This window comes from Gouania willdenowi, chromosome 3 (assembly GCF_900634775.1).
Source record: "Gouania willdenowi chromosome 3, fGouWil2.1, whole genome shotgun sequence".
In the NCBI taxonomy this organism is placed as follows: Eukaryota; Metazoa; Chordata; class Actinopteri; order Blenniiformes; family Gobiesocidae; genus Gouania; species Gouania willdenowi.
In genome coordinates, this window is record NC_041046.1 from 7447990 (window position 1) to 7473257 (window position 25268).

The window sequence follows — 25268 nt, forward strand, 5'->3', positions numbered from 1 at the left end:
TATGATCACTCAAATGGACATCATTTACAGAAACATTTAAAATGTCTAGGCCAAGCCTAAAATGTGTCCTTTTTGGTGAGTGGGCTCAGAAACATGTTACTCAAATTAAAAGCTTCAGTCAGTGTTAGGAGTTCCATTGATAAAAAAAAAAAAAAAAGAGTTCCATTGCGGAGCAAGATGAGCTGTCATCAATATAAAGGTTAAACTGATTAAAAGGATTAAAACAGAATCCAACTTTGAAGATAAAAAGTCACTAAAATCCTTTAAGAAAACAGCAGCAGGACCAGGAGGACGGTAGATCAACACGCAGCAGAAAGGAGTTGAAGAACCCACGTTGACTATCTGTGATTCAACTTTTGCCCAAAAACAAAATCATGTTTTAGTGAAATATAAATATTCCTGCATAGGCTGCAGGATGCAGGTTAACTGCATTCATTAATCTAGGAAATAATTTTCAGCAAATTGTATTTGGCACATATTTAATTAAAGCCACTACCTGTACATTACATGACACATGAAAAACATGCTGACACCAGTTTAGGGGAATTTCTTATAATTTACCCTGGAGCATGTTCATAACTAAAATATCTACTGACAATTGTTACTATGTTATAGTTATAGTATGGTCTGTGGTCTAGGTCAATGATTCAACTGAATTGTTCATAACTAATGAATCGTAATAATATATATAAAACAAAAAAGCACCACCTGAAAGTGGTGTCATGTTTTAACTAGTTCTCTAGTTAGAATCATGTGATCAGGTATCGACTAGTCAGCCTTTACACTGCGTTTACCGACAGCTTGAGTCATGAAGTAAAAGCAATGTCAAAACGCAAATGGAAAAGACAAAGACAAAACAGAAAAAGCAATGACAAAATGAAAAAAGCGAAAACAAAATGGAAAAAAGGATATGAATACATTAGAACATTTTTTCATTATTGATTCTTTTTATATTTCCACATTTTATTATTGATTCTCTTTATATTTCCACATGCATTTCCTTTTAATTTTGACACTCCTGTGATTCCATATTGGAAATGGTTCTGATTGGACAGGAGGCGAATGTGACATATCACGTCTATCGGGAAAAAAAACATAACAAACCTTTTCTTTTCGGCTCCAACATAGACGACCACATACTAATAACTGTTTTCACTTTTTTTATTGTAGTTTTGAAGCAGCAGCTGGACAATAACATTCAGTTTCAGTTTGATCCACGGAGCAGGAGAAGGAGATAGGAACTAATCACCAGTATATAAAGTCCAATAAAACATTAACCAGGAATAAATATTTGGTTCCGGGTAAAGGTAGTAGATCTAACAACCGGTATAATGATAAACTTGGTGATATTTCAGCCTTTTTCCATTTTCGGGTTTCAGTATCACCCGTCCGATGAAGCCTAATAGTATGTCTGTGTGAATATTCCTATGTTTATGCTTCTGTTCATCCACTCTTTTCACCATATCCATGTCTTCTAAGGCTCTTATTAAATAAATAGTCTTGGCTCTAGTCCGGACAGCCATCTTGGATTATGTCGTCACCAGCGTGTCATCGCGGCAAATCGTGAATGCGCAGAACTACCGGAATAACTTAAAACGATAGAGGAATTATTTAATTCAGAATTAAATTTGCATTAGGAATTAAGTGTTTGCAAGGTTAGTTTAAAGAGAATTTAAAGGAGCAAAGGGTAGGATTTAGAAATCAGACGCCATAGTGATAACGGTGGTTAGTTTAACTGCAGCAATCAGCCACGGGGGCGCGCATCAACTGTTTACAGCTGATACTAGAGGATACCCAACCGAACCCTGACAGGACCCGATGGCACCGGACAGGTTGGGTTTGGACAGATATTTAGAACTGGTGGACTGGTTCAGTCACATAGTGTTGTTTGCGCGCAGCGTTCTTCCTTTCCTGCTGCAGCTGCTGCAGAGTGCAGCTTAAACTGTAACAGTGAGAGCAGTGATCCGCAGGGCAACTTGCCAGGGAGAATGGAGCAGAAGACAATTTTAAAGGAATACACCATTGAAACATTCCTTTTTCTGAACAATAACATGGATTATCTTTATCTTTGATACTTGGATTATGTAAATAAATCTGATTGGTCTCTTATGTGCACTCAGCAAAAATGAAAATCAAACACATTTCAAAAAGTTTGACATATGGACGTGTGGAATTGATCTCTAAAGTCATTAGATTTTATTCCCATCCAACATCTGTGAGAGCATCTGGTACACAGGGGATTAGTCACATGTGGTTAATGTTTTCACGTGGGGGAAAGTTCTGCTCAGTTTAGTAAAACATTTAAGATAAGATAATCCTTTATTGATCTCACAATGGAGAAATTTACTCGTTACATTTGGCATTCAGTAAGATCACTCAGGGTGTGCAGAATAGACAAGAAATGTGCAGACAGTTAAATAGTAGAAAGAGGTATCTTATGTACAATAAGTAAAAGCAAACATCATAAGGGGATGGAGTTATAACAATTAGGAAATAAGAATAAATACAAATAGAATAAAAGTTAGAACAGACTATAAAACCTAGAATATCTCGGTGCAAAGTTTACAGTTCTAGTGCAGGTTGTCAGTAAGTGACGCTGGTACAGGGAATAAAGTGGCGCTGATACAGAGATTATTGCACATAGTTTTGCAAAGGGGGGTTATTGCACATGTTACTGTAGGGTCTTGTTGTACAGTCTGACAGCAGTGGGGATGAAGGCTTTGCGGTAACGCTCCTTCTTGCACTGAGGGTGTCTCAGTCTGCCACTGAAAGAGCTGCTCAGCTCCTCCACAGTCCCGTGCAGTGGGTGGGAGGTGTTGTCCATGATGGAGGTGAGCTTGGCTAATACCCTCCTGTCCCTCACCTCCTCCACAGAGTCCAGGGGGCAGCCCAGGATGGAGCTGGCCCTCCTGACCAGCTTGTTCAGTCTGTTCTTGTCCCGCTCTGTGCTGCCCGGGGCCCATTACACGGCAGCGTAGTGGATAGCAGAGGCTCCCACAGAGTCATAAAAAGTTCTGAGCAGAGGCCTGCTCACTCCGAAGGACATCAGTCTCCTGACTTTGGCCCTTCTTGTACAGGGCGTTGGTGTTGTGGGACCAGTCCAGTTTATTGTTGAGGTGAACACCCAGGTAATTGAAGCTGTCCACCACCTCGATGTCCTCCCCCTGGATGTTCAGTGGTGAGTGTGGTAGTGACTTCCTCCTGAAGTCGATCACCATCTCGCAAGCAGGACCTAGCCGGTGCGGACCGTGCTAGCTCTAGCTTAGCCTCCCCCCCGGCCAGCAATGAGTGGGTTACTGTCCGTGGTAAGCATAGTCGAAGGTCAAAAAGCCGCTCGGGACACCACCATGTTCACGTCTCAAACAGGTTCTCCCCCCTCTGTGAGGACAACACACTCACCGGGGAACAAACTCTGATAATTGGCGACTCCATAGTGAGAAACGTGAAGCTAGCGAAGTCAGCGGGCATTGTGAGGTGCATCCCAGGGGCCAGAGCGGGCGACATAGAATCAAATCTAAAGTTGCTGGCAAAGAGTAATCGTAAGTTTGATAGGATAGTCCTCCATGTCGGCACTAATGACTCCCGACGTCGCCAGTCGGAAGCAACCAAAGTGAACATTGAATCAGTTTGTGCTTATGCTAAAACAATGTCGGACTCCGTAATCTTCTCTGGTCCTTTACCAAATCTGACCAGTGATGACATGTATAGCCGCATGTCATCATTTAACCGCTGGCTATCGAGGTGGTGTCCAGAAAACGAGGTGGGCTTCATTGATAATTGGAGATCCTTCTGGGGAAAACCGAACCTGATAGGAAGAGATGGAATCCATCCTACTTTGGAGGGAGCATCTCTACTATCAGAAAACATGGCACATTTATGACATCTCATGAATGAGACCATGTTACAGAGGGGGAGTCCTCCACACCCCTCTGCGCTTGCCTTAGGACAGTTTCCCTCCAATTGCTATCAGGATAGCTGTGTTCATCGCCATGACAACTGTTGTGATGGTGATGAATATTATTTTATGGAGACGGTGTCAGTCCCCCGACCCATATTTCACAATGATTTTAACATAAAATCAAATAAAAGAGCTATCAATTATAAAAATTTGAAAAAAATTAAAATCTCAAATCTAGAAACACCAAAACATAAAACCATTAGATGTGCTCTATTAAATATTAGATCACTGAGATCCAAATCTCTACTAGTAAATGACCTTATCTCAGAAAATAACTTTGATTTATTCTGTTTAACTGAAACATGGCTGTATCAAGATGAATATGTTAGTTTAAATGAAGCCACTCCTCCCAGTCATTTAAATACTCATATGCCACGAGACATAGGCCGTGGAGGTGGTGTAGCAGCTATTTATCATTCCTCTCTCCTAATCTATCCTAAACCAAAGGCCAATTACACTTCCTTTGAAAGCCTGGTTCTAAATTTATCTCATACCGAATCAAAAACCTGCCAGCCAGTCTTATTTGCGATAATTTACCGTCCTCCAGGCCCTTATTCTGAATTTCTATCAGAATTCTCTGAGTTTATATCAAACTTAGTCCTCAGTTCTGATAAAATACTGATAGTAGGAGATTTTAATATCCATGTGGACAAAGATAGTGATAGCCTGAGCTCAGCCTTTATGTCCCTAATAGACTCAGTTGGCTTTTTTCAAACTATTAATGAAGCTACTCATCGTTTAAATCATACTCTTGATCTTGTTCTAACATATGGCCTTGATATTAATGAACTAAAAGTCTACCCTGAAAATCCTCTGCTATCAGATCACTTTTTAATATCTTTTAACATTATCCTAGAGGATCTCGCACTGTGCAATAAAATAGTTACAAGTAGAAATCTATCCAACAGTGCTGTGGCTAAATTTAAAGAGGCCATTCCTGCTGCCTTAAACTCAGTGCACCATCCAATAAATAACTATGATATTAATTATAACCCCTCTCAACTGGATCTGCTTGTCGATAGCTCTGCTAGTCTACTAAAATCCACCTTGGACTCAATTGCCCCATTGAGGGAAAAAACTATTAAACGTCAGAGGAAAGCTCCGTGGTTTAGCTCTGAAACTCACACACTCAAACAAACAACCCGTAAATTAGAGAGAATGTGGCGCTCCAATAAAACAGAGGAGTCACGAATACTTTGGCAAGAAAGCCATAGTAAATACATGACAGCCTTACGACATAGTCGATCTACATACTATTCCTCACTAATTGAAGAAAATAAAAATAATCCGAGGTACCTTTTCAGCACTGTAGCCAGGCTAACACAAAGTCAGAGCTCTATTGAGCCCATGATTCCTCTAGCCCTCAGCTGTGAGGACTTTATGACATTTTTTAACGATAAAATTCACAAGATTAGAGATAAAATTAGCCACTCCCTGCCTTCACCTGGGCCTGCTGTACCATTAAATGTAAATAGGCCTAACCTAAACTGTTTCACACATATAGGACTTCAGGAACTTAACTCTATTATTTCATCCTCCAAACCATCGACCTGCCTTTCAGATCCGATCCCAACTAAGCTGTTTAAAGAAGTTATTCCCCTAGTCTGCCCATCTTTGTTGGAGACAATAAATATATCCCTATCAATAGGCTACGTGCCACAGTCCTTTAAAGTAGCTGTAATCAAACCCCTTCTCAAAAAACCTACTCTTGATTCCAGCACTTTAGCAAACTACAGGCCTATATCTAATCTTCCTTTTATTTCAAAGATTCTTGAGAAAGTTGTGGCAGCTCAGCTCTGTGAATTTCTTCAAAACAACAGCCTGTTCGAGGACTTCCAGTCAGGCTTTAGAGCTCAACACAGCACAGAGACTGCTTTAGTTAAAGTAACTAATGATCTACTCTGGGCTTCAGATGAAGGACGACTGTCAGTGCTGGTTTTATTAGATCTTAGTGCAGCTTTTGACACTATAGATCACTATATTCTACTAGAGAGATTAGAGAAATTACTTGGAATCACAGGGACTGCCCTAAACTGGTTTAAGTCCTACCTATCTGATAGGTACCAGTTTGTACACGTGAATAATAAGTCTTCTGTGTACACTAAAGTAAGCTACGGGGTTCCTCAGGGCTCTGTGCTAGGTCCAATCCTCTTCTGTATCTATATGATCCCCCTTGGTAATGTTATGAGAAAATACTCTGTTAACTTCCACTGCTATGCTGATGATACCCAACTGTATGTATCAATGAAGCCAGGTGAGACAAATCAGCTATCTAAACTTGAGGCCTGTCTAAAGGACATTAGGGCCTGGATGGACCAAAATTTTCTTCTTCTCAACTCAGACAAGACTGAGGTCATTGTACTGGGCCCGCGACACCTTAGAGAAACCTATGCTAGCCTAACTGCCCTAGATGGCATTACTCTGGCACAAAGCACAACTGTTAGAAACCTTGGGGTTCTATTTGATCAGGACTTATCCTTCAACTCTCACATAAAACAAACTTCAAGAACTGCCTTCTTTCATCTCCGTAACATTGCTAAAATCAGATCTATCCTGTCTCAGGGCGACGCCGAAAAACTAGTCCATGCTTTTGTTACCTCTAGACTGGATTATTGTAATTCTCTTTTAGCAGGCTGCCCGAGCAAGTCGCTTAAGACACTTCAGCTGGTTCAAAATGCTGCAGCACGTGTACTGACTAAAACTAGGAGAAGAGATCACATTACTCCTGTATTAGCCTCTCTGCATTGGCTTCCCATAAAATATAGAATAGAATTCAAGATTCTTCTTCTCACTTATAAAGCCCTAAATGGACAGGCACCAGTCTATCTCAAGGAGCTTGTAGTGCCATACAATCCCCCCAGAACACTACGCTCTCAAAATGCTGGACTACTCGTTGTTCCATTCATCTCTAAAAGTAGTATAGGAGGAAGAGCTTTCAGTTATCAGGCCCCACTTCTCTGGAACCATCTACCAACCACGGTTCGGGGGGCAGACACCCTCTCTACCTTTAAGGTTAGGCTCAAAACATTCCTCTTTGATAAAGCTTTTAGTTAGGAACCAGCTCATAGCTCACAATTAAGATGCAATAGGCATAGACTGCCGGGGGGGGGGTCTGGCATGCTCGGTTGGAGAGAGGTTGGAGAGGGCGTTAGGAGAGAGGTCATTTAGGTTAGAGAGGGACCGGAGAGGGTCCCATTCCTCTTTCAAACACTCCCTCTATGTCTGCTTCTTCCCTTGTGTGTTTGCTCCTGTACTCCTTCTGGCTTTTGTCTTGCAGGTCCGTGGGATCCTCAGTGTGGAGTTACAGAGACTCAGCGGCTCTGTCTCCACCCTTTTCTCTGCACACACCCAACACAGCATAACGTGGATGGCTGTTCATCATAGGAATGGGATCCACACAAGGTTCCTGCTGCTTAACAGAAGGTTTTCCTTGCCGCCATGATGAATTCATGTTGGGTGTGGGATACATATGTATGTGTATATACGTATATATGCATATGTGTGTATCCATAAAATGAAGAGTCCGTCCTTAAGACTGCTCTACTGTAAAGTGCCTTGAGATACCATTGGTTATGATTTGGCGCTATACAAATAAAGATTGATTGATTGATTGATTGATCTCCTTCGTCTTACTGGTGTTCAAGCACAGGTGGTTGCGCTCACACCAGTCCACAAAGTCTATGATCACCGACCAGTCAGAGGTCATCTTTGTTATCTGTCTGTCAAGTTACAATGTTTGGCTTTTTATGAGTTCACGAGCTGCCAGAGAAAGGGATGACTGTTTAATGTGCTGTTAAAGGGCAATAACAGTATAGGTTTACAGCCACAGCATGTTAATGAATTAACACCATGATAACTTACTGGTTGGGGCTACTTAGTGATGCAATGGAGAATACGAGTTATACAACATATCCCTGTGACATGGTTACATAGTTCGTATTTAATAATTTGTGATGAAATAAAACTCTATCTTAACTTATTACAGATCCTGTATTTTTTATTTATAGATATGACAGAGTTGTGGAGGTCTGCAGCCTCAGTGCAGACCTGGAGATCCTGCCATATGGAGATCAAACAGAGGTACGCAAACAGCTTTTTTATTCAGTTATTTAATAGTTATAATCATCAACATTTAAAAAAATAAACACTTGAAATATGTCGGTCTGTGTGTAATGAATGAATATTCACTTTTTGAATGGAATTACTGAAATAAATCAACTTTTTCATGATATTCTAATTTTATGACAAGCACCTCTTTTTAGAGCTATGAGCATCTTTTTTTTTTTTTTTTTTTTTAAAAAACCTACACTGCGCTTATAACAAAATGGTACCATTCATAAAAGTGTCATCAAAATGTCACATATAAATATTTTTTTCCCACTTTTTAATTATCAGCTCTTTTCAACAACTTCAGACCTAACCGTAGACATAAAGGTTTCATTATATTTTTTTATGTTTGTATGCCCTTTCTGTCATAAAAATAAAAAATTTCAATGAGAAAAACACAAAATGTGTTTTCTTTTTTCAGAAATAAGGTGCAAAATGAAGTATTTGGTATAATGTTATTACAGCCTAGAGTAGGTTAATAATTGATAAGAAAATTGATTTTGAGGCATTATTACTTTTTATTACTGGGAAAACAGGAAATACCTTTTCAGTATTTTTGGGAAAACCACTTCTATATGTCAGGGTAACAGTGTACCCCAAAATATGTGGTTATAATGGGAGTCAATGAGACCAAATTGGTCCCAAAATCAAATAGTCAGTACATTTTATATCTCCTGTTCTAAATACCTTGCAATAAAAGTGATCATGGAATTATGAACATGACAGTAAAAGAAAAATCCTGTCCAAAGTCCATACAATTAGTCTTTAAACTGAATGAGATATTGAGTTTAAAACACTGAATAAGCAGAAAATACAAGTTTGGTTCCCAAAGGTGCCACGAGGGGGTATCATAGTTGGTTTAACTGCCATTGCAGTCGAAACAGATAAACTAAATTTACACATAAATGAAATAACTGTTGCAGTTTGTGGACTTCCTTTAGTCTAAAAGTAAAAAAAAAAAAAATGTTTCTATGTGCGTAGCAGGCTCGCACATGATTAATTTCAGGTCAGGATCAGCAATGAAATCATTGTTGACATGAATGATGTCAGGTACCTTAGCGTCATCTTAAACAAAAACCTAAAATATGATAGCCAGTTTAAGTACATCTGCAACTATGTCAGACCAAATCTGAACTGTTTTTGTTTTATTAGAAGGAATCTGTCTCATCAAGCAGCAAAACTGTACATGCATGCAATGATTTTATTTCATCTGTCATATCGATTGGTGTCTTGCGTGCACTGCATCCAGTTTGTGTTTCTTTCGCTGTGCGCTGATCTGATGTTGACATTAATAGTTGTTTGTTAAAAATCAGTGCTTACCACTAAAACAAACGTAAATATGTCATTTATTTGAGAAAAAAAGTTTTTCACTGTTGGGTTGGACTCAGATGAGAATTTGCGACCCGATCCACACTCCAACTGAGACACGGTTATTTATTTACTCACCGTTCATGTGACTGTTTACTGACCAGTGCACATGCCTCTGCGTACATCTGTGAAACCAAACAGTAGTTTAGTTCATCATGCTTGTCTTCTTTCTGTCTCCAAGCCGTCTTTTTCTCATTCTTTTTATTTCCGGTAGTGGGCCGCCTCTCTAAGTCATTGAGAATGCGCACTAGGGTCATTTGACGTCACCATCAGCATCATTTGACTTCACGTCCGCAGAACTGTGTGGACCCAGAACAGCAGTACAAAATGTATCACACAGTCTGTTCAAGGCAATAGGGACAAATGTGTGTGTGTGCTCGTTTGATTTGGTTTAGAGCGTATCATCATCCATTAGCATTAAAATACTTAAAATTAATGTTCATTTTTTCACAAATCCTGCCCTATGCTCCTTTAAGTTGTTTTTTAAATGTCTGAACAATCACGAGTCACAACTGTTTTATAAACTGGCCACCAGGTGTCAGAGCGACCACACTTGTCCTAAGAAGCAGGACTTCTTTTGGTCAATCTGTTTTCTCCGTAAAAGGAGCAAAACTGTGGAACTCTCTAACCACACATCTAAAATTAGAGACTAGTGACAATGCTTTCAATAATGGACTAAGAAATGACTAAAGGGCGACCGTGGCTCAGGTGGTAGAGGGTCGTCTTCTGATCGAGAGGTTGGGGGTTCGATCCCAGTACCTGACTATGTGTCGAAGTGTCCTTGGGCAAGACACTGAACTCTAAGTTGCTCCCAGTGGTCGACTAGCGCCTTGCATGGCAGTCCTGTCCCACTGGTGTGTGAATGTGAGAGTGATTGGGTGAATGAGCTGATATGTAAAGCGCTTTGAGACTGTTTCAGTGTGGTGATAAAGTGCTATATAAAATCAAGTCCATTTACCATTTAAAGTCAAATCAGCATTTTTTACATGAATAGTTTTACCTGGTTTCTCGCTTGCCCGTGTTGCCTCTGATCTATAACTAATGACTGTAACTAACTTTGAATATGGCTTTTCTTTTTGTAATGTTTTGTGCAGTGCATATTTCCTCCTTACTTTCTTATTATTTATGTTACTTTTAACCTTTTTAAAAGCCTCTTGCGGACAGGTGTTGCAAATTAGCACATGTGCTAACACTCAAAACAATGCATCTGGGTTAACAATGTAATTCTGATGTCCATATCAAATACAGGGAATCTATCAATCAAGTGCAAACGTGCTAATAATTTCTCTTAAATACAAAATTGCACCTCGCCCTTAGCCTGGTTGGTTAGTGCTAATATTATTGCACTTAAACCTATTGCACATGGTTAGCATTAACAGATGTGTTAATTCATATTATTATTGTACCGAGAAAACATGTATGTAAGTATGTATGCATAGATACAGTATTAAAAGATGATTAGGCATGGTCACAATTCTGGTTTGTCTTGAGACACACTTTCAAATTACCCTTAAAACCTTTATATATCAGCTCTGCTTTTCTGTTTCTTCTTTCTACGTCACATCAATTCCCATTTTCAGTTGTTCTTGTTCTGTTCTAAACATTAAGCTAGTGTTTCAGATCCACTAGTGAAGTATCTTAATGCTTTTCTGTCTGCAGATTGGAGAGCGAGGACTAAATCTGTCAGGTGGACAGAAGCAAAGGATCAGCCTGGCCAGGGCTGTGTATTCTAATAGAGACATTTATCTCCTGGATGATCCACTGTCTGCTGTTGATGCCCATGTGGGAAAACACATTTTTGAGGAATGCGTCCAAAGAGAGCTCAGAGGAAAGTCCATTATCCTCGTTACTCACCAGCTACAGGTAAGAAATTTGGAATATCAGATCAGTTTTGTTTGGAGCCACAGCTTCTCTGACGTTAGATATTTTGGTAACACATTACTTGAAGTTTTATACATAAGGTTGACATTACACTGTCTTTATTTGTCATTAGCATGAATAAGGTGTCATGAAGGTTGTCATTAAGTGTGGTTCGCTAATTTATGACACCTTTTGCTATATTATGACACTTTTGTGGCTATGTTGGCATTTTTGGGTTAGGTGGAGGGATCTAGTGGGTTTAGGATAGGAGTTTGGGTAACGAACAACACTTAATGACAGCCTTCATTACACCTTATTTATGCTAATGACAGTGTTGTGTCATTATAATGACAGTGTAACTACAGCCTTACAGTATATATGAAAGTTTTTTTTGTTTTTTGTGATCAATTTTCAATTTAAGAGTTAGATTGCATTTACATTTCACACTTGTTTGCATACATCACATACAGTTCAAGTAAACTGTTACCAAAACTTTTATGTTATTCTCATTCAAGAGTTTATCTGCCGCCTGTACAGTCAGAGTTATTGTCACGCCTATAGCTTCAATGACCTGTTGACGTGGATAAAATCGGTGCGGTGCAGATTTAAGGCCTTGGCTTGATTTTCAGTTTCTCTCTCTCTCAAAGTTCAGACTTCTCCTGGACAATGAAACCTAACCCTTAGAAACACCTTACTATATACTGCTTTCCATGATCACCATCTGGTCAAGACCAACACACAAATCATGGATGTCAAGCAAAGTTTACAGTGTAAACAACAACAAGCACTGGGTTTCTCCTCATCTACACGAGAAAAACAAAATCTTGACATATTCATAGTCTTTCTCCTTGTCCCCCTTTGGCCATTTGTCATCTTATCATTGGTTGGTGGAGATCCCCAACCTGGTGCTGGCTCACCTTTTCTCCTCCTCCATAGTCAGCATCTTCTACGCTCGTGCTCATCTCTCCACGGGTGTCCTCAATGTCATGGAAAATTTAACTTGCTTCAACTCTACTTGCACTCAAACTTCTTTCTCATCATTGAAGAACTATCATTTTCAACTCATATTGAGGGATTTTTAGATGTAACTTTTTAAATGTAAATCATGGCTTGGCTTCGCGAACAAACAAAGATTTTTGAAGGGGGCTGTCCTCGTCGGTGGCACACTTGCTGGTGGCTGACAAGGCCGATTCTTGAAAGGCAGGACCTGCCACAGCGGCTGCAAGGAAAAGTTTGTTGGTGTGGCTGCTGGTGCAGCTTCACGCTCCTTCCTCCTGTGTCTTTTGTCCCAAAGACCGTCCCTACGGGTGTTCTCGAAGGAGGAGACGGCTTGATGAATCACATGTTGCCAGGCTTCATGGTTGGTGGCAAGAGATGACCACTGGCGGAGGTCTATGTGGCAGGCACCAAGTGACTTCTTGAGAGAGCCATTGTACCGCTTTTTTGGTGCCCGTCTGTTTCAACTGCCAGTGGAGAATTTGCCACACAACTCAATCTTAGGCAGGCGGTGATTTTCCATTCTGTAGACGTGCTCTGCCCAGCGTAACTGGGACTTCAACAGCATGGCCTCAATGCTGGTGACCTCCGCCTGTTTGAGGACTTCAACGTTAGTGACAAAGCCACTCCAGTGGAAGTTGAGGATGGTGTGAAGGCAGCGTTGATGGGAGCACTCAAGGAGCCTCAGATGGTGACGAAAGGTAACCCATGTCTCGGTTCCGAACAGGAGGGTGGTCAGTTCAGTACAGCGGCTCTGTACACACTGATCTTTGTGCCTTTCTTCAGATGGTTGTTGTTCCAGACTCTTTGGTTCAGTCAGCCGACAGTGCTATTTGCCTTCGCAGTCTGTTGTCAATCTCCTTGTCTATTTTGGCATCCGAGAAACTTATGCATCCCAGGTAGGTGAACTGCTGGACGTTTTCCAACTCAGCCTCACCAATATTGAGGGAGGAAGTACGGTACTCTTCCCAGCAACAGACAAAGAGCTCTAGGAGTCTGGTATGTAGCGTTGTGCCTCCATGCTTCCAAATCTCTGGTGAAATTCCATCAACTCTTGCTGCCTTGCCACTCTTCAGCTGCTCAATGGCCTTGGTTGTCTCTTCAATGGTGAGAGGCACATCGAGTTCTGCTCTCACTCGTTGTTGGGGGACACAAAAAATTGCTGAGTCTTGGACACTGCGGTTAGCGCCAAAGAGAGCCTGGAAATGTTCTGACCAGCGACCAAGGATGGACATCCCGTCTGTGAGGACCGCCTGGCCATCTACACTACATAATGGACTTTGGACCTGGTGCGTTGGGCCATACACCGCCTTTAGGGTTTTGTAAAACCCCCTTTAGTCACGGTGTCGGCACACAGTTGAGTACTCTACTCCAGAACACGACATTTGTTCTGGATCTCTCAAAGCTTACGCTGGAGGTTGCTGCATATGAGACAGAGGGCAGCTTTCTTTTTAGGACAAGATGACTGAGTTAGGTGGGCCTGGTGGACGGATCTCTTCTTCGCCAGCAATTCTTCAATTTCCACGTTGTTTTCATCAAACCAGTCTCAATTTTTCTTTGAAGTGATCCCTAGAACTTCTTCAGATGTCTGCAGAATAGCAGTCTTCAGTTGTTTCCAAAGAGTTTCAGGACACGGATCTGTGGGGCTGCTTGCAACTTCAAGCCTAGACTGTAGGCTTGCCTGGAAATCAGCTTTAACTTCAGGTGACTGGAGGCTACGAACTTTCATCGTTTTTTTGTAGGAGCCCCTCCTTTCTTTGGTTAAATACATAATAATCATTTTCAATAATTCCAGGTAATTCGAATACAGTAAAACAAAAAACATGCCAAGTAATTCAGTAAAAACATACAAAGTCATAACCAGTTAACATACTGAAACAAATAAGCAGATATATTCAGTGTTTTTCTGCTAATTTTTTTTTTTTCACATCATCCCTTTATATTATCCTAATTATGTTCCCATGAGTCCTGAGTAGTTTGTCTTTCCTTTCTCCAGAGACGGAATTGTAGTTAGTCTGCAGCTACTGCAGACTAACTACAATTCCGTCTCATTACCATTTGTCAGTAACATTTGTTATAATTTATGTACCTATTCTTAAGACACTCAGAGGTAGGTTGAATCAAGACTCAAGAATTGTATTTACCATTTGTGCATACACAAATAGTCCACACATATAGGAACTCTGATGCGATCACTCAGTCATCAAATATTTAAAAGGACACGATTGATATAAAAAACACAAATACTGGTATATAGAAATATAACATGTGCAACTGTACAAGAAAAGTGCCTTAATAGAGAGCATAGCTCATTGCACAGCCCCGAGCCAGTGTGTAACAGTACATTGTTTAAGTGTGGATATCATGTCATGTTATATTGCACTATGCCTGTTATTTGGTTTGTTGGTTTTTTTGCCAGGAGTCTTACTGTGCTAGGAAAGAAACTATTGAACAGTCATGTTCTGTGTGTGATGATACTGCGTGAGGAGGCAAGGCGAGCCTCAGTAACCATCAGATACCGTGTCTCTGATGGTTCTCTCTGCTCTTTTCTAACAGTGCTGTGTCAGCAGATTGGTGCTGTTCTGTTGAAATTTTGAAGAGCTTTATCTCCATGTGTAAAATGTCTTTAGAATTACATCTAATTTTCTTTACAGCTATTTTGAGTAAAGGAAAACTAAAGCTGTTGTGCTGTGTAGGTTTTGTTGACATGTTATTTTTATCTTTAAATATTTCTCCTAGTATTTGGAGTTCTGTGATGACATTTTGGTCTTGGAGGATGGAGAGGTCCGAGAGGCTGGAAACCATCAAAAACTGATTGAAGCTGATGGGCGCTATGCTCAGCTCATCAGCAACTACCAGACTGAGCAGTCCAAAGTAAGGCTGTGCTAATAATTACTATGATAGACACTGAGGGGGCGGATTCATTAAAGGTTTAGTGGTATTTTAACGTGTGCAAACGTCACTCCACGCGCTAATAAGCCGCACAAACCCCAGGGAATCAGGAGTGCACTGCTGCTGCACGTCGCATTGCGCCCTCAATCCATTTAGCACGTTTCTCTCTGATGAATTTTTGTTCCCAAGGGGAACAAAAATGTGGTTTGATTAATCCAATTTATCAAACCAGGAACTGTTTGCTGTGATTGTTTTAGCACAAGAAAATAGTACGACTGACAAGCAGGTGCAGACACACACGCAGAGATCATTGCTGTAGTAAATGTTGACACAAAATGTGTGTGTGTGTGTGTGTGAAGGAGAGAAAAAGCTTCACACCTGCGGTGGTGCGTTAGGACTCTGGTGACACTGCAGTGGGGAGAGGATGCTGCTGTGTGCACCGCTCCAGTGATGTTTTGAGCTTCAAACTCTCGTTGATGGAAGGAGCATCAGGCCAGAATCAGCTGATTAGATGTGTAATATGCAAAGTGATGATGCATATGAGAGTGTGGTGACACAGCACTAATCAGGAGGTCAAACCTACTGGATGATGGTCAGGAGATCATCTTAAAATGGTGCTGATTGACAGACTGTATTGCTGTATTAACTCAGATCATTGCATCAACAGATTAAGAGGACGTTTTCGTTCCATATTTGCCTATTTTTCATGGACTGATCCGAGCAAAGTTACAGGACCTGACGGAACACCCGCGTGTAATTAGGGGGAACAAATATCATTAGGTTTAGAAGTTGTTTAAAAAAACAAACAAAAGAATTTTTTTTTTGCTGATTTAGTTTTATACATTATTAAATGTTTGTGCAGCAGACACAGAAGTCCATCTGCCTCCATTTTAACTTCCTCAAATGTCTGTGCTTGCGCACACTGACGTCACCACATTCAACAAGCAAAAGATCATTAAAATTGGGCGGTCTGCACCACTTCTGCATGCGCGCTAATCATTGCTGCAATCTTAGTGAATTTTTGTGAATCTGCCCCTCAGCAACTTCAACATGTGACACATTCTCAGCAGTTTTTCAACAGTTTTCATGATCATTCCAATTTTCTCTTGATTTCAGATTCAAAATGAGGATGAGATGTCTATAGATTTAACATCAAAGATAGAAGATGAAATTAGAAGTCGTGCTGGGAGTGGGACTGTGAACCCTGGTATGAAAACAACCGCTTTATTTTTTATTTGTACATTTTGACACAGAAGGAATGTATTTAGGATTGTCAAAGAGGTAGACGCAGAGGGATGAGGAGGCAGCAATGGTGTTACTTAAAGTCCATTTAATTAAATCCATAATCCAAGAGATTGGTCTAAGAAACCATTAAATTCAAAGAAACAAACCATAACACTTGGAGTAGGTCATCAAAGACAATCAAGCAGCAAACACTCACTACTCCAGCACACCCTAAAAAGTGAGGGTAATCAGGAAGATGGGCTTCACCTGTCAGAGAACATAGGAGGAGAAGAGATCTTAATATGTATTCTGCAATTACACATCAACAGGACAGGGAGCGTAATACACAATGAACAGAAACAGAGCCACGGAGAAACACAGAGAAAGCACAAAAATAAATCAGTCACTAGAATACAACATTGACGGAAACACCTTACAATGCACTCCCTGAGTTTTTAACCCATAACCAATAATACACACAACTAGACAAACTACACCACTAAACAAGGGGATGCTAATTTGAAAACAACCCAAAAATCAACCCACAGACCCTGATCGTGACAAGGGAAGCTCTGTACAAGAAAAACAGACAGAATTTATTTTATATTGGACAAATAAAACAAATAAATGATCTCTTTAATTTTAGTTTTATTTTTAAATACATTTGACAGACAAATACAAGGTGTCTGCCACTCTTTCAAAGACAACAAGCAAAAATCTCCAATCCGGAATTATTTTAAATATCTGAAAATAAGATGTTTGTTTGTCAGGTGAATGAGGCCTAAAGTTAGTGTTCAGAGGTGTTTCTGACTAGAGATAAGATGGACTGATGTATGAGTTTTGCAGGTGTTTGACACATAAGGCACTAAAAATATTTCCAAAGAGGCAGAACAATCAGTGAGCTACAGGGGAAATATTTGAAGTAAAACTATAACATGAATTACTCAGGAACAGTTCTTAGTGCTTCTCCTTTTTAGCACATTAATGAAGTTGAAAAGTAGAAGTGCTGGTCTCAAATGGTCTTGACAGAAAACTACTAAGTGGAAAACAAAAGGACTCTGACCTAGTTATACTCGGGAGAACATGCAAACTTAGCGTTTTTGAACCCACAACCCTGTGACTCAGAGACAGTTTGACACCATGGAAGTTTGAGGCTGGGAAAAGAACAGGATGCATGAAAGATTCACGTTTTGCATGAAAAGAACAACAAACTAAACCTCTTGGTTGGTTTAGTTTATGGGTTGCCGATTGTAAAGTTGCACATGCTAAAATAAACAGCAACTTTTTGCAACATTTAGCAACAAATCACGTTTAAAAAAACACATGTCAATTTTTTTTAATGTTACCAGGTTATTACCAGATTAATGTTAAATACTGAATCTAAATCTAAATGTTAAATCTAAATATTTAGTGTTAAATCAAATATTTAGCTAATATGCAAATTCACTGTTTAGATATAGCATTTAATATTTAGATTTAGATTTAACATATAACATTTAGATTTAGATTTAACATATAACATTTAGATTTAGATTTAACATATAACATTTAGATTTAACATTTAGATTTAGCATTTAGATTTAGATTGAAATTAAAAATTAAAATTTAACATTGACATATTTTTACGAAAAAAGAAATTACACAAATTTCACAAATATAGCTGTAAATCTGGTCATAAGTAACATTAAATAAAAAATTCACATATTTTTGCAAACGTGGTTTGTTACTAAATGTTGCAAAAAAAGTTTCTGTTTATTTTAGCATGTGCAACTTTACAATTGGCACCCCATATTAGTTGGATGTAAATCATGTTCCAGGGAATAAAGCTAGTTATGCTAGCTTTGACTTTGACTCTAACACTGTCAGTTATGTCTAACCTGTGATTTTTACTTTTCAGCGTTTGACATCTCTGATGAGGATGAAATGTCAGTGGACCAAATCTGTAAGTTTGAAAGTCCTTGTCTTGGTATTTTATCACTTTACTGATTAAATTATTTATTTATTACACCTTTGTTTGGGATGTATGTGTTTCGTGAATATTATAATTTGTTCTCATAAGCTACTGGCCACAATAAGGACCAGCTGGTCAGCCTGGAGGCTTCCTCTGCAGGATCCGTCCCCTGGAAAGTTTATCACCAGTACGTCCGAGCTGCTGGAGGTCTGCACACACATTCATCATCATAATTCCTCACAATAACCAACCGCTTGTGTATCTACTACCCTAAGTGTAATTGTGTTACTGCAGGCTACTTTATCAGCTTTTTTGTCTTCTTGAACTTTCTCCTGCTGGTTGGATCCACCACCTTCAGCAATTACTGGCTCAGTTTCTGGTTGAAACAGGGAGATGGGGTAAGAGTCCTGCTTTTCTGTCTTTGTCTTTATAACACATCATCCAACTGAAGATCTTAAAGTTGCACCCGCAGTGTATGTACTGGCCCATAAATCTGTGCTGTGTGTATTTTTCTACTCTTCAGTTCTTTTTCAAACTTAAAGGTCCAGTTTTATGCTATTTTTCACCCATCTTCAATTGTTCTAAGAACGCCAACAACATATAGTATTGAGGTTTATTTTCCCAAACTCGTCTGTTTTCTGGAGTTTTAGCCTGTTTTTTAGGCAGTTTTTGGGCCTTTGTGCATATGCATGAGTGGGCGTAAACACACACGTGCTGCTTCAGCGTGTGTGTTTATCACAGCAGCAGCAGTAAATCATTAACAGTTACTTTCTTCTCGTCCTCACCTCTTGTGACCACAGAAATAGTCCATTTAAGGTGATAATCATGTGTTTTGTCCAATTGCTGCGTCGCATTCGGTCATAAACACGTCAGATCATCCCATAAAAGTGAGGCAGTATAATGGATGCTAAAAATGAAACTGATTGTGAGCACTTGGGTAGGGAATTAAACTCTCTACTCTCAGCCTTTTCAAACACTCACATGAGCTGCGACGTCTCTTTCTTTCCATCCTCACCTCTTCTGACCACAGAAATAGTCCATTTCAGGTGATAGCCCATTGTTTTATTCAACCGCTGCATCGCATTGGGTCACAAACTCACCAGATCATTTTACCCCTTTAACCCCACCTCTAGACCAAGTACTGATTTTCTGAAGGATTGTACTATCTAGTCCTATAAGCTAAACTAAAACTGTCATTCACTGTCAGTGGACATGAATCTATAATATACTGTGGTGTAATTGTTTTACATTTGTGCTATTGAACGTACCCTCGAGGTGTTGTTAGGATCAGCCAACAGAATGTGTATATGTCTATGGCCTGCTCTGTTGATTCACGTGACATCACTCACATTGCTGCATCGCGACAAAGCGAGAACGCTAAATTCAGATAGAGAGCAGGTAGTGAAGCCTGAGAATCTGCCGTCTGAAATTTTCAAAATGTCCATGTTTTGTGGTTTACGGTTTCTCCAATCATTCTAACCAAGAAAAGGAAGAGAGATTTTATAGAGTACCAAAGATTATCCTTCACAAAGGTGAGAAATGTAAAAAGCTCACAGAACAACGCCATAAAAAGTGGATTTTAAACCTACGCCTGCGGTTGGGAGGAGCAGAGTCTGCTGACGCCCGTGTCTGTAGCAACCACTTGGTCAGAGGTATGTTAGCGAGCTAACTTTGTTTTTGTGGCTGTGTTTATATAGCATTAGGTTGTCATTAAATGCTCATTTACTATTATTTACCTTCTTTCTTTCACCCCTGCTGCACATCGTGCACGTAAAGCACTCAATGACGCTTTACAGAATTAAGTGATTATATTTTCACTCCACACTTAGTGGTGGCAAACTGCTATTGTAGCCACAGCTGCCCTCGGGCAGACTGATGGAGGCGAGGCTGCCAAAGTGTGCCATTGGCCCCTCCGACCACCACCAACACTCACTCATGTACTACATTCATACTAGGCAATGTGGGTGAAGTGTCTTGCCCAGGGACACAATGACAGATACCACTGAGGTGACTGCCACCTCACCATGGCACCTGGAATTTTCAGTGGTCTTCCATCCACCTACTAACCAGGCCCACACCTGCTCAGCTTCCGAGATCTAACGGGATTATGACGTATTAATGGGGGGAAATCCAACTGGCCCGTTTGGAACTGTTTTTTTACAAAATGTGGAATAACAAGGGATGGAGGAGACAGAACTTTTCCAACTCTGTCCCTCTGAATGAGGTTAAAGGAAAATATATTACTGTAGCAAAACCATTATAAAGCCACCATGAACCTGCTGCAAAACAAGGTGCATGCAACTTTTCTTTAGGCTCACCTGCAAAATGAGTATAAAAATGTACAATAATTTTTGAATAAATTATATTTAGTAAATTGATTCCGTGATCCCAATAAATGTCTTTATTTTCTGTCAGTCCAACAGCACGACAGCAAGCTCTGGTGACATTTCTGAAAACCCATCACTGCACTTCTACCAGCTGATTTATGGTTTGATGGTAATAGTCACGCTGTTGTTGGCCATTATCAAATGCTTCTTCTACACTCACGTCACCTTAAAGGCTGCCTGCAAACTTCACAACACCATGTTCAGGAAGGTGAGCCTTCATCATTTCTACACTACTGATATGAATATCAACAATGAGCAGCAGTGCCTGACCAACATCTGTGTTGCGGTATCTAGATTGTAGCCAGTCCCATGGGCTTCTTCGACACGACGCCGACAGGCCGCATTCTGAAACCGTTTTTTCCAAAGATCAAGAGGAGGTGGACGCTGTGCTTCCCCTGAACATGGACTCCTTCCTGCAGTTTGTTCTGCTGGTCTCATTCATCATTGTCATTATTTCTGCTGTCTTCCCACCCCTGCTGGTAGCTGTGCTCGTCATTGGAGTGTTATTCACTCTCATTTTATTGTGAGTTCACTGTTGAACTAAACATATCTAACTGTTGATGAATGAGACAGAGTCAAGCTTTAGGGTTGCTGGTCAGATGTGGACACAGGGTTTATTATTCAAAGTGTTTTGGAGAACAGACCAGTCTGAGATTCTGAGGTAAACCAGCTTTCAGTATGTGTGCCTTAGTGAATCTGTTGCTGTTCATTGCCCTCCAGGTTTTGTATGTTGCTGATAGCAGTAGTGAAAGCATGGCAGAGTTTCCTCAGGCAGAGGCCTTGGTGTGTGATATCAGTGTACAATGGTATCTGGCCTGCTTAGGGCAGTATGACCAGAACTGATTTTTTTTTTTTTTATTTATTCAGTTTATTTCCGACATGGTTACATTCACTTTTTTTTTTCTTTTTTTTGTACATGCCGAAAAAGGAGACGAGAGAAGCAGTTTGCTTATCCGGGTCCCGTCCCCTGTTTTACCATCGCAAATTTACATGGGTTTACATGTCTCTCTGGTCAAACATTCTTGATTTCTTCTGAACGTCCATCTGTAGTCAGTGTTGTCCTCTCTATCTTTGTTTGTGTTCGCCTTGTTCCCTGCCAGACGTTGTTAGCATTCCTCCAGTTCAAGAATAGTTCCTCTTTCGAAGGTGTTTGGAAGGTTTTTCCCTTTTCATCCACAATGTCACCTTGTTTTGTCTCTACATCAAGGGTAATCCAGCTGTTGTTAGTTCCATTGGAAACGTGTTTCTAACTGCACATATGACAATAAACACTTTGAATTTAAATTTAATGTAATCCTTACTCACCCCACCACCTAGCAATTGAAATGAATAAATGACAGACCTTTTTTACTCTTGGTTTCACATTTAAATCGGTCTCCGTAAAATAATCACAGTCTGAGTTTTATTTCCAGTGTTTATATAGATCTGGGTCCATATCCATGATTACCATCAGTAGTGTTGTTGTTTAGGTGGATCCTTCGTATTTTCCCAAGTTGTCCATCGTTTTGACGAGAACTGGTTTTCCGTTCTCTTCTTCCAGGATGTAAATCCTGCAGTTTTTTGACCAAGTCTTCATAATCTTTCCTTCTTTTTTTATTTGGCGTGCTTTCCATGCAATGCTTGCATTTTGTTTCGTCAGGTTTTCATTGATGTACACCTTCGTTCCCTTCTTTAGGCCTGTGATGATGACATCTTTCTCTCTTTCCTTTTGTTCCAGCTGTTCAACCTCGCGTTCAACAATTTTATCTCTTCAGCATTTCTTTCATTCTTTTCTTTCAGTACCTTTGTTTCGCTTTGTAGTCTTTCCAGTGAGTTTTCCAGCGTCTTTTCCAACGACTTTATCTCGGCAGATAGGTTTTGTAGACCCTCGCGTATCATCTCCTTGACCTCTTCCAAACCCGAATTGGGTTCTGAAGGGCCTCCCTGCGGTTTTTTCACCATTTTCCTTCAGTCTTGGGCCCAGTTTTTCAGGCTGTTCAGGCTGTTCAGCTGTAGCCAGCTGTAGCCAAGGTCGTGTTATCGGAGCAAACGAAAACACGTCTGCTGTCTCCAAAGACCAGAGTAGATCAGGAGAGAGTTTTGTTATTGCATATCACTAACTATGGTGGAATAGAGTAGAGCAGGGATGTCAAACTCATTTTAGTTCAGGGCCCAAATATGGAACAGTTTGAGTTTAGGTGAGCCACACATTTTTTTTGTGTGGTAAAAGAGCAAATTGAACATTAATGTGCCGTGTTTGCACTTTCCCTAATAAATAATATATAAATGACAAACTATCTGAGTATATCAGTCCCTGATATGGGGATTTTGGGGAAAATTTCATGGAATAATTTGAGGAAAATTCACCAGATTTTATTTTTTTTACAATTTCAGATTAAAAATGACTGCCGTCATGTGATATAAGAACTGGAATACTGAGCTCTGCAAATATTGTGGATTTTATTTTATTTTTTGTATTTGGGGAGCTGAAATATCTACAACTGAATTAGTTGATAATTTACAAAATGTTTCATGTTTTCTCTGATATTTTTACTTTCTTGAGCCGGCTGAATTTGTTGCTCTAAAGGGCCGGATTTGGCCCCCGGGCCTTGAGTTTGACACATTTGGAATAAGGGTTAGCAATGCTGTCTCAATGAATAACAACTGATGGATGATGGATAGAATCTCAGTAATAATCTAATGTTTTCCTGCAGTGTGTTCCAAAGGAGCATCCGTCAGATGAAGAAGATGGAGAACGTTAGCCGCTCTCCTTGCATCTCCGCCACCATCTCCACCCTGCAGGGCCTGAGCACCATCCACGCCTACAACAGAAGAGACAGCCACATAAAGCAGTATGATATCAGTCATTATGCCAACTATCTCCTTTTATTATAAAATATTTGGCAACACTTTACTTGAAGTTTTATACCGGCTGGCATTACGCTGTCATTAGCATGAATAAGGTATCATGAAGGCTGTCATTAAGTGTTGTTCACTAAATTATGACACCTTTAAAGGTTAGGGCAAACTGGAGGCCCGGGGGCCACATACGGCCCTTGGTCTATTTTTATGCGATCCCTAAAGTAAACATACAAAATGACAGAAAAATACATAAAACAAAAGCAAGAATACATTAAAAAATACTAATAATTACAACATTGCAGGAAAATACAGTGAAAGACAAGAAATATATAGTAAATACTACGACAACAGTAATACACAAAATTATGCCAAATAACAGACAAAATTACAGAAAATTAAAACAAAAGTAGACAAAAAGACAAGAAAAACACAAACGATTAGTCTACAAAGCCACAGTACTACTAAACAAGCAAAACGAAAACCACAAACACAAACATTTCTCCAAAAAATGCAAAATGACAACAGAAATGCACAAAAAGCACTATATATATATATATATATATATATATATATATATATATATATATATACTCTGTCGATTCCTGTGGGCTGTCATGGACTAGCTATCCATGATGGCAGGCTCCGTCACTTGATAAGTGCACAAAGGCTACCCCTTATTGCTACAAAAATCCAAAGAGGAAAACACACTTCGAGTCTACGGGGGCGGATGATGACTCATCGGCTGACAACCTGGTACCTGACCCTGGAAAGAACACGACGACGAATCAGATAAACGGCACCAAGCAAGTAACATCAGCTGAAGGACCGGAGCTCCAAGTATGTTGTTTTGGCTAGTCCAAGAATATATCAAGGGCAGATGAAGTGCTTGAAAAAAGTGAGGCCAGGACCTCGCATTGACCATTGTCTTCTAAGACAAAGGTCAAGTCAGGCGAGTGAAGCTCAGCGGCAGGACTTAACCCACAGTCCACCGAGCATCAGCACCCCAGTGGCTGAAAGTAATTCAAGCGCAACATCACAGAACTTGGAACCAAATAACTTACAACCTGCATTGGAGAAGAACATTCAAGGCCACAGACCTCAGGTAAAGTGGCCAAAGTCCAGCTGCAAAAAAGAGTGGGCAACAATTGATGCAGACCTGAGCAAGATCCTTGACGAAATCAGAGGAACTGTGGAGAAGAAACTGGAGCAAATGGGTGACCTCATCTACTCTTATGGAGCAGAAAGATTTGAAAAAAAGACAGGAAAGAAGGACATGAAACCAACAACCCCTCACAAGTCCAGAAGGCAGCAAGAAATCCAGTGCCTTGTCAAAGAGAGAAGGGAGCTGAGGAAGCAATGGAAGAAAGCCTCCGTGGAGGAAAGAGTGGCCATCGACCTCCTGCAAATAGACCTGAAGGGATGCCTAGGAAGACTGCGGAGAGCTGAAAATCTCAGGACTCGATGCAAAAGAAAGGAAAGGGCAAGAACATCATTTTACAAGGATCCCTTCAGATTTGTGAAAGGACTCTTCACAAAGGAGAAGAGTGGGTCACTGAAGGTGCCAAAGAGGGAGTTAGAGGACCACCTGAAAACAACCCACACAGATAGCCAAAGATATGAACAGAGGGAGATACCACCAGACATGCCACCTATTCCTCAATCAGGTTATCAACTGGATGATAGT

At 40.2% G+C, this 25268-nt stretch overlaps 1 protein-coding gene across 1 annotated transcript in view; it reads left to right on the top strand.

The window, feature by feature from the left end:
• LOC114455649 (multidrug resistance-associated protein 9-like) overlaps positions 1-25268 on the top strand; it is a 73432-nt gene that overhangs the window by 34171 nt on the left and 13993 nt on the right. The window contains 11 exon segments of the mRNA XM_028437026.1: positions 7966-8038; positions 11093-11296; positions 15029-15163; positions 16298-16388; positions 18303-18347; positions 18465-18563; positions 18651-18754; positions 20772-20951; positions 21038-21097; positions 21100-21266; positions 23437-23574. Coding sequence (XP_028292827.1) covers positions 7966-8038; positions 11093-11296; positions 15029-15163; positions 16298-16388; positions 18303-18347; positions 18465-18563; positions 18651-18754; positions 20772-20951; positions 21038-21097; positions 21100-21266; positions 23437-23574 — 1296 coding nt within the window.